Source organism: Pezoporus occidentalis, unplaced genomic scaffold, assembly GCF_034315485.1.
Source record: "Pezoporus occidentalis ecotype Australia unplaced genomic scaffold, CSIRO_AGI_Poc_V1 ctg77, whole genome shotgun sequence".
Classification (NCBI taxonomy): Eukaryota; Metazoa; Chordata; class Aves; order Psittaciformes; family Psittacidae; genus Pezoporus; species Pezoporus occidentalis.
This window is the reverse complement of record NW_026916126.1, coordinates 921,978-931,859: the sequence shown is the minus strand read 5'-3', so window position 1 is coordinate 931,859 and position 9,882 is coordinate 921,978. Positions and strand designations below refer to the sequence as shown.

General features: G+C 41.8%; 1 protein-coding gene across 2 annotated transcripts; it reads right to left on the bottom strand.

The window, feature by feature from the left end:
• Window positions 1-1,160: 1,160 nt before the first annotated feature.
• On the bottom strand, window positions 1,161-9,804 carry GET1 (guided entry of tail-anchored proteins factor 1). 2 transcript variants are annotated; one of them, XM_062602477.1, is made up of 5 exons: window positions 9,583-9,803; window positions 7,182-7,347; window positions 5,529-5,596; window positions 4,525-4,639; window positions 1,161-2,839 (listed from the first exon to the last, which is right to left on the bottom strand). In XM_062602477.1, the coding sequence occupies exons 1-5, from the start codon at window positions 9,670-9,672 to the stop codon at window positions 2,766-2,768; spliced, it is 513 nt and encodes a 170-aa protein (XP_062458461.1). In that variant the 5' UTR covers window positions 9,673-9,803; the 3' UTR covers window positions 1,161-2,765. The 2 variants fall into 2 exon arrangements, with proteins under 2 accessions (XP_062458461.1, XP_062458462.1); XM_062602478.1 differs by having other exon boundaries at window positions 2,756-4,302; window positions 9,583-9,804.
• Between the last annotated feature and the right edge of the window lie 78 nt (window positions 9,805-9,882).

Sequence of the window (9,882 nt, the reverse complement as noted above, 5' to 3'; positions counted from 1 at the left end):
GTTTTTGCATTCTCTCTGCAGTTTGAATTTTGAAGCTGATTATTCGTTAGGCAGCCAAAGTGACCAATCTGCTTTTGTAATGTTCATTGCTGGGCAAGTACCAACAGTGCTGTAAAAGAAAGTAAGTTTTTATTTTCTTCACTCCTGAAATAGCTTCCAGAATTCACATACAATAAAAATAATTTGCTATTGCTGTGTTTTCACTACCATTCTAAAGCTCTAAAGCTTCATTCTTTTCCACTGTTGGAACTTACCAAAGCAGTTTGCCTGGTAACTTCCACAGATGACATCCAAAGATGAATGTGCAAGAGTAAACCATTGTTTTGGAGAAGTCAGGCATATCCAGTTCTCCAAAGCCTTTAAAAATCCTGTGTTTAAGGTTATGTAAGCAAGGGTAGGAGGATTATGTTTTGTTCCTCACAGTAATTCATGAAACTCTTGCTAAAATGATGCGAAGTTATGGAAAATTATGTGTATTCTATTAGCTTTAAAAGGCACTTAACCCCTTCAAAATGCAAAAGCTGCTCAGTGATTGAGACATTCAGATTGGAACTTACTTGCAGTGTATTTTTCAAATTTCGGAAAGCTCTTCTTGAAGCAGTGCTGCAGCTGTACAGGGGGCAGGTTTCAAAGCACAGCTTCTGGTGTCTAAAAAGGAGCTTGCTTCTCCTCTACGAACTCTTACCAGATCTAGTGCCTTCACTGCTGTCCCAAAGCCAAGAGCAGACAAGCTAACATAATCCAACACTCCTCTGTGCTGACCAGGTGACTGAAGGCCTTTTTGCCCTCACTCACCCAAATGTTTGACTGGAGCCACCAACAAACAGAGCATTGGGTGACCCTGTGCTATGCATGGATAAAACACCAAATGTCACTGTGAAGGTTTTCAGTGGTGCTGCTTTCCTTGATTTCGCTGTGCTAAACTGTGTAACAAGCCAAGTGGAAATACCATTGGCCACATCTTTAGACTCAGAAATAGGTCAATGTCACAGTTAAATAATCTGTCCTAAATACTTTAGACAAATAATAAATAAATTAGTCCCATTGATTCCAGTAGTCATCTCCTTGTCCAAAAAGTGTGTGTGTATTGGGGGTGTTGCTGGTTTAGGTATGGGGTTTTTTTCATTTTAGGAAAACTGTAATTAACACTGAAAAATGGATTGGAAAAACCTCAGACAGATCAAAAGCTTTATTTTGTTAATAAAACCACAATTATACATAACATTCAATCACAACACTTTTTTCTTGCTATTTAATGCATCTATTTTCACCTTGGCTAAATGTAACCCTAATGTAAAACCTTTTCTTTTTTTAAATTACCACTTAAAAACCAAACCCAAACAAAACCAAAGCCTCACAAACATTTCATGCATATATACACGGAATGTATCATGACCTTTTGAACTGATTTCTCAATGCAGTGATAATTATGGAGGGGCCCTAGGCAAAAGCCCTGGAATAACAGAACAGATGCATTCCACTGTGCAGAGCAGGAAGCTGAATCAGAATCACCAAAGCCCAGAGGAGGAAGGAAAGGTGCCCCCAAGGGCTCTGTTCAGGCTCATGTCAAAAACCAAAGAGCTGCGGAACAACTTTATAAACCCACCCGTTTGTCTTGCAGGGCAGCAGTGAAGGGTTGCAGATCATTGCAGCACAGAAGATAACACAACTTTGCCACTGTTCTACAGGCACAGTACTGGAATAATTCTGTCCTCCCTTAAATTCAAAATATCGTGGCTGTTTCCTGTACCTAAATACCACAAGAAAGTTTTACTCTGAAACAGAAAATTGTTTTCCCTCCTCCTCTGGCCTGCTACCACTCTGTTACCGCTTTACACATTTAAATCACCAATGTGCCTTTTTACATTTACATAGCTGTTTTGGGCTATCTTGAACTGTCATTAATGTATGCTAAAGCCCTTAGAAACACAGCCCTCCGAAGGAACAGCACACTCTTCTACTTTCTCTTCATTAACATGGAGCTTGAGCAGGCTGACCAGACCTTTCCTCCCCAAACATGGAAGAAAATAGTTTCAGTCATAATCAGTTTTGGAAGCAGAAAAAAATACCAAGGAAGAAAAGGTCAATTATCAATAAAAGTAGGAAAAAATACAAGTGTTCAATGAACTTCAAAAGTCAGGGAGGAGAAAAGTATCCAGCCATCCTGTACTGGGCAACTGAAGGAGTCTCTTGAGAGATAAAAAGTTGATTCTGCACATATATCAATAATGTATTTTCCAAAACAACCCAAGAACACAACCAATTCTAGTGTAAAAAAATAACAAGGAGGAAACTAAACCCGTTTTATCCCTAAGCCAACCAAACCACCTTCCTCTGTATCTTCTAGTACCACTTTGTCATCAAACACAGTCCCATCTCTGGGTGAAACTACCATGTCATACAGGAAAGCAGTAGCAAAGCTCCCAAATTAACTCCTACTGCCAGTGCATTTCCAACTTAAAATATACAAGTCCAACGCTTTCAGGTTTTGGTGAGTATATGCCATGACACAGTCTTACAGTTCTGCCATGAATCAGTGTTCACACTTGTCAAAGCAGACACAAAATGAGGCTTTATAAACAGCAATGCTATTCTTTGAAAACTGACCACCAAATGGAAAAGCAGACTAAGGGAAGATAAAATACATCGAAAGGAATACTGACTGATATCCAAATGAAGTAACAAAGATTATCTCAGACCTAGTCTCATTCAAAACAGTGATAATGAAAGTGTAGTTGAGGACTCCATGGATTACTGGGATTCCTTCAGCTGAAAGGGTGTAGCAAAATAGCTACAACTTTATTACAAACCACAAGCCAACATGTAATTCCAACACCACCTGAAAGACATAAAACACGATTTAAGTCATGTCAATAACCATGAAGCAAGCAGGCTTTTGAAAAATAGCTCTGGATGCATAAAAACCTGAAACTTAAAGAGTTCTAAGGTGAACAGGAACAAAGCATCTTTTTATATACAAATGTCTCTCTTCAAGGAATGGCAGCTATCTCCATGCTGGTCCTGAGAACCCCTGAACATTGTCTGCAGAAAAGAGTACTAGATAACACAAGTAAGAGCTGAAGTCTGGTATATACAACCCACAGCTAAAACATCTGCTAACAGAAAAAGTCTCAGGTGCTGAAGTTAAAGGCTTGGCCAGTAACAGAATACTAGAATACTTTGCTAGACCTAAATTCAGGACTTGAGAGGTAAAAAAAAAAATAATCAATTTCTTCTGAAACTAAAATCAGGTTTTTAACAAGTATTAAATCTGTACTCCTTTCCCCTGCCTCCCCATACAGCTATGTAGAAAAGTACTACAGAGACCTTTACTACTGCTCTTTGAAAGGGTCTGGTCATTCCAACCGGCAGCACAGGAATTTGTATTGGTGTGGTGGAAAAGAGGGTGTGCCTTGACTGTAATGCACAGCACATCCATACTGCAGACAACATGGAACTAAGCTACACAGTATCACAGAATACATACATGTGCTATGCATAGCACACGTGAAGAAACTACTTTTTGGGGCATTTTTAGACAATTTTGTGTTTATCACCTAGAACTCAAAAGTGATCTCTTCAGTGTGATTATCAGCCAAGACAAAAAAGGAGATTTGAATGCAGACATGGGTGTGAACTTCAAATTCCTTCAAATGCTGTTCAAATAAATGTTTTCCAAGGACTATGCCCCTACCCTGCACTGCAGCAGACTCTTCTCTTGTCCAGAAAGCATGCTGGATACAAATTGTTCTCTAGACAGCTACTAAAAATACCACAACATAAAATTCCAACAACGTATTTTGGAATTCCTTCTGGGGCAGTTAGGGCTTATAAACCTAATATGAAGATTCACCAGCAGCATTTTAGCTTGACAGCAAATTTCCTGACTATATCATCCTGTCACTCTCCCATGTACTTATCCCACTAGCATGAAGTCAGCACACTTTTCTCTCAGGAACAGGTGTCTACAACTTGTGGTATCATTCTGATTATTAATTTGTTAAACTGCCCAAAAGAAAAGGATTTAAGTAGGCAAAAATGCAACAAAGTGTGACAGGAAAAAGGCTGAGAACAGGCATGGCAAAAGGCCAAGAGAGGATGCCTAAACCACTCTAGAGTTACACTAGCATGAAACCCCAGCAATTATAAAAAATACACATATATGATACAGACCTATGAAGTATTTGCCCATTTTTAAATGCAACTCTACTTAATTTCAGTGGATCCTTAATATAAAAATATTTCTGATTTCAAATCTCCTCCAGGGTCAATTCCATCCAGATGCAGATAAAACTGCTCTGACTAAGAAGAAATAAAAATGACAAACAGCCCATTTTATCATCAGTTAAACTGACAAGATTTGAATACATAAGAAACAGCTACGAATGTTTAAAACTCCTCCCTGTTTCAAGGGAGAGAGAAGAACTGTACAGAAGTGCTTCCAATCTGTGTATGCTCTTGGTCTGCACATTAGCATCCACGTGGGCTTGGGAAGTGTGTGTTTTTCCAGTGTGCGGTCCTTACCTGTCACCCCTGTAGGAAAGGCTACCAAGCGCTCCAGCGGAGCAAGCCATTTGCCCGGAAGCACTGTAACTGGCTCAGCATAGTACCTCCAAATCAGAGAGACCATCAAGGTAGCCTAGAATTGAAATTGTTATTAGCTTGGATAACATCACACACTGAAGTACATTTCCACCTCTATTCCAAAACAGTAAATGACAAATTCTAATTAAAGGGAACAGTTCCTTTATTTTACATTGTTCTTAAGCAAGTTCAAAATATTTTTAAACTCCATATGACCTTAAAGTTACACACAATATTAAGAGCTAGTAGTGAGACACTGGACAATACCGCTTTCTTTCGAGACCCTGGCTCTAATTTAACATACACAAACATAGCACTTGTTAAATTCTGATGACTGTTTTTAGCCATAACTCTTGCCTGCCAGGAACTCAACTCACTTTAACATTACCCTAAGGACATCTCCAGGTTGACCATTGTCATCCTTACCAGCAAACAACTCTTTGGCATCAAGTCTGAACTACAAAGACAATCTGATGAGGCACAGTGGGGAAATGTGTGGCAGCTGTCAGTGAGATATGCATCCTCAGCAAAAACATATTTTGTTTTCAATAACAGAAGTAATATATTTGCATGTATTGGAACTTGCTGGGTCCAGTGCCATACGGAAGTGGAAGAAAAAAGAAAAAAGAAAACCCAAACAAACCAAAAACCTCAAAACCAAAACCTAGTGATTGAAGAGCTAAGACAAACTCCTATCACGTCATCTCAAAACCAGAAACACAGAGCTACAGTGAAACTCAAACCTCCTTCCATCCACAACTACCAGACCTTATCAGCAACATCTCTCCACTCCATTTCAAGAAACTCTTCCAGTTCAGCATTCACTGTGGCACTGGAATGTCAAACACCTGTGTGCCTAATATCAGTCAATAACTGCAGGAGAGAACTAACACTACTGAGGATTCAGTTTAGTCATCTGTGTTCATAATAAAGTATTTACTTACTTGTAAGATGTAGAATACAATATTTATAACCCACTTTATTTTGGCTAATTGGGCAGTTCGTGCTTTCACTGTTGAAAAAGAAAATATTACTCTGTATTATTTATAACAGTGAATGATACTTAGATAAAACTTGTAATTTATTAATATTTCACTCTCAGGATATGACACTGCTTAAAAATCTCTTTTCAAATGACTCACAGCTGTACCAAAGGTATCCTTCTGCAATAAAGGGCTTGGTCCACATCATGCTGTAGTTTCTTATTAATGCTACTATGAAAAGCTGCAAAACACCAATATCCTAGACAGAGAAATGTTGCATGCAATCAAGAATACTATTCCAAATGAGAATAACTATTCCCAAATGAGAATAATAACAGCCACTGTGGTTACTAATTTAAGATTGAGGCATAAACTAATTTTTCCCTTTTAGTCAAGAGAAGAATCCTGGCTTTGGTAGATGCACTTTTTGCCTTGTTTCATCCAAGAACACAGGTAAGCCTATTCCTTCACTGTGAATCAATTTTGGTCAGGTTCAGTATTAAAACTTATTGTGCTTATTTTTCTCCTGTTACAGCACCTCAGGCCAGTATAAAGAAGCCCAATGAACACAGCACATCTTCAAACTAAGTGGCCTGAAGTTTTCCAAAATTACATTGTTGGTTGCTAAATAAACTACTCAAATTTAATTAACTGAAATTATCAGGTTAAGAATGATACTACTGAGAGCAATCCAGACTGCCAGTTATAAATACTGTTCTTTCTCCAAGCAAGGAGCCTATAAACATCCAGCAGGCAGACAAACCAAGTAGTCTCCCATCCTGTTAGGGTCAGTTAGTGAGTTTAGGCAGACAAGAGCAAAAGCTCTGGTGCCAAAGGTTTATGTGTAATCTTTACCATGAGATAGTGAACTATACTACTATAAAATCCTAATGGAGGCAAATCATTAGAGCTTGTCACAAAGCTGCTGCATAAAATCAAACAGGGTCACAAAGTGGCAGAAAATATCTCCTCTGGTTACTCTATAGTTCACTGCTTTCTCTCTAGCATTTTGTAGTACAGTAACCAAATAGCCCCAGCCAAGCAACACACCATTTTGTATGAATATACGCAGCAAAGGACTCCCTTGACTTATTCAAAACATGATTCAGTGATGAGCATCATGGAGAAAGAGTAAAGAACTGCACATTGAAGCCCAGGAAAATTCCTTTAAGAAAAAGTGGTGAGGCACTGGCACAGGTTTGCCCAGAGCAGCTGTGGCTGCCCCATCCCTGGCAGCGTTCAAGGTCAGGTTTGATGGGGCTGTGAGCAACCTGGTCTAGTGGAAGGTGACCCTGGCCATGGCGGGGGGTTGGAACTAAGTGATTTTTTAAGTTCCTTTCAAACCCAAACCATCCTGTGATATGAGTCTAAATTACTCAGTTACAGAATGTAAGGGGAATATGCAGAATTATGCACAACTGAAAGACAAAAGCAACATCTCCAAAAAGTTTAAAAAAAAAAAAAACAAAAAAAGAATGAAAGAAAGAAAGAAAGAAAGGAACACTGGAAATGGCTAAAAGGAGCAGAAAAAAAAAAGTTGAAGACATATATTTAAAATTGAAAACACCTGACAAAATGCTTTTCAGAAACTAGAAGTAAACACTGCAACTCTACCGTGAGTTTTAAGCTTGTCAGTCATTTTGTTAATCCTTCTTTCCAGACGGGCATATCTAGCAAACTCATCCATCATACTAATGGTTGACAGTTCTTGCTTCATGTTCTGAATTTCAGCTCTCATTTGGGATTCCTGCTCTGCATCCTTTTGTAACAATCTGGATATCTAAGAAGTAAAGAAATAGTATCAGTTATTCACCCAGAGTTCCATTGATTTCCTTTAACATATGTGAAGTATTATCTTCTGCTTACATACTCAAAAGCCTCCCATTAAAAAATGGCCCTTTCAACAAGACACAGAAAAACCTTAACATCACAACGTATTCTAAAAGCCAAGGAAGCTTTACTCTCTTGTTCTGACAGAAGCAAACCAAAAAGGGTTTTACCATCCCTGTAGGGCAGTGATTTTCAACTCTTCTACCTATGGCTAACTGCCTTTTCCTTCTCGGTTTCTGCTTTCATCTCATTTCCTCACTCTTGATGCTGCTGCCTCGGTATCTCTCAGACTCTGCTGTCACTACATCCTGGGCTGATCTGTCGCCCTCCCTCCTTGCAATTCCTATCAGGCACTGCCTGGATGAACAGCACCTGACATGTGAAGGAGAGGAAGAGACAGGAAAGTGCTCCTTTTCAACACCACCCTTTCCAGCTCCAGCAATGCCCCTTACTCATTCTTCATTCCCATTTCCAGCTCCAGCAGCCTCAGGAAGGGTCCAAACAGCCCAGTTTTAGACCTCCCTAATAATGCATAGCTCACAAATTGGGAATCTCTCCTCTAGATTACAGATTGCCCAGTCTGAGCTGTTAGAAACACACAAACTGCCATACTGGCTGAGAGTTGGGATCCACCTAGTGCAGTATCTCACTACCTCCTCAAAACCAGAAAAATAAATTTGCATTACTTTTCTTACATCTTATTTGTGTGTTTAAGAGGTGGGGTTTTTTTTACAACTTCTTACTATTTTCTTGGCTAAAATTATTTCCTGCTGACAGAAATATAAAATGGTAACCTCATTTTGTGTTAGCCAGCATTTTCACATCTTCTTTTATTTTCCTACTTCCTTTTCATGAGGCACCACCTGCCTGTTGGGTCATCAACTCCTTTTACTTTAGAAATGAAGGTACAAAGGACTTAAAATCTTTTTCTTGCTGTTCCTTAGTAAATCTTTCTAGCTTTCCTCAAGAAAAGTTCTTCCCTGTGAGGATGGCAAGGCCTTGGCACAGGTTGCCCACAGAAGCAGTGGCTGCCCCATCCCTGGCAGTGTTCAAGGCCAGGTTGGATGGGGCTTTGAGCAACCTGGTCTAGTGGAAGGCGTCCCTGCCCATGGCAGGGGGGTTGGAACTGGATGAGCTTTAAGGTCTCTTCCAATCCAAACCATTCTGTGATTCTAATAAGACGTGCAATTTTTCCACCAGAAATTATGTTCTCAGTACTGCAATGAGAACATGACACTGGTTTCTGTCATGGACCACACCAGAAAATTGAGCACAGACTTTTGTCATCAATAGCAACAGCAAGTTCAATTCCCCACACTGGTAAGAGTAATTTACGTTTTAAAGGATTTCTGTCCATTGTTGACCAGTGTGCACCAATTTGTTCACCAGTGAAGCTGTGTACAGGAAAGAGCAGAACGGTTGGTGCTTGCTCACACGTCAGTTTTTCTGTCAGTCACAGAATTCATTGGTCCGTAACTATGTTATCCACGCTTCCACAGAAATGCTTAAGATCAGAGCAGGGGGCTCTGATTCATGACTGTGACTCAAAGTTTTCTCCTGTGATGTCTAACTCCTTAATCCCTGTACCCACCCATCTCCCTTCTCAACAAAGAGATGTCCATCTACTAAAAACACGGGAGACTGAGTTTTGCTGTCCTTTAAGTCCCATGACACGCCCCAAGAGCTGTAGCGCCAGGAGCATCCTTTAAAACACTGATAACTCACCACTTCAAAACTCGCTTCAAAGACCTGCTTAATGGGGGCTAATGAAGCGTCCCATGGCCACACTGATGGGCTTTGCCACCTCCAGCTCCTCCCAGCATCACTCCTTCCACCTTCTCCTCTCCCTAGGCGAGGAGCAGGACCAGGCCGAGCTGCACACAGCGAGCACGCGATGCGGTACCGCCGAGCACTGGGAACCCTCCGCCGCTGCCCGCCACCTCCCACGTTACCTCAGCCCTCACGTGGGTGTGACACAAAAAACACCGGGCACTCCCCAACGCCCTGACACCCGCGGCCTCACACCCACCCCATCCCATCCCACCCACCTGGTGCCCCCACCCGCCAACCCCGCCGGCCAGAGGCGGCGGCCTGCCCGCAGCCCCGCTGCCGGGGTACAGGGGAGGCGCTTTCCACAGCCCCCATTTAGTAACGTCCGCCGGGGCGGGGCAATGACGTCACTTACGATGGAGGAGCAGGAGGGCAGGAGGATCTTGAGCGCGTTGCAGACGAAGACGGAGCTCAACACCAGCAGCCAGGCGCCGCTCTCCGCCATGCCTCACGCCTCCGCACAGGGCGGGCACGCCCCCTGCCCTTCCTTCCCTCCCTCCACCACTAACGCGCCGCTCGGACAGACGCCACCATTCACATGGGAGGGCGGCGGGCGCCTGCGTGAGGGGAAACTGGGACAGCGGCGAACACGTGACGGGGAACAACCAATCAGGAAGCCGCCTACCCTCTCTCCCCTGTCTGCCGGCGGGGCGGG

Coding starts and splice junctions, on each gene's coding strand:
- GET1 (XM_062602477.1), bottom strand. CDS start 9,672: ATGGCGGAGAGCGGCGCCTGGCTGCTGGTGTTGAGCTCCGTCTTCGTC. Junction 7,348..9,582: donor TGCCCTCCTGCTCCTCCATC/GTAAGTGACGTC, acceptor TTTACTTCTTAG/ATATCCAGATTGTTACAAAA. Junction 4,640..5,528: donor TTGTATTCTACATCTTACAA/GTAAGTAAATAC, acceptor TTTCAATTCTAG/GCTACCTTGATGGTCTCTCT.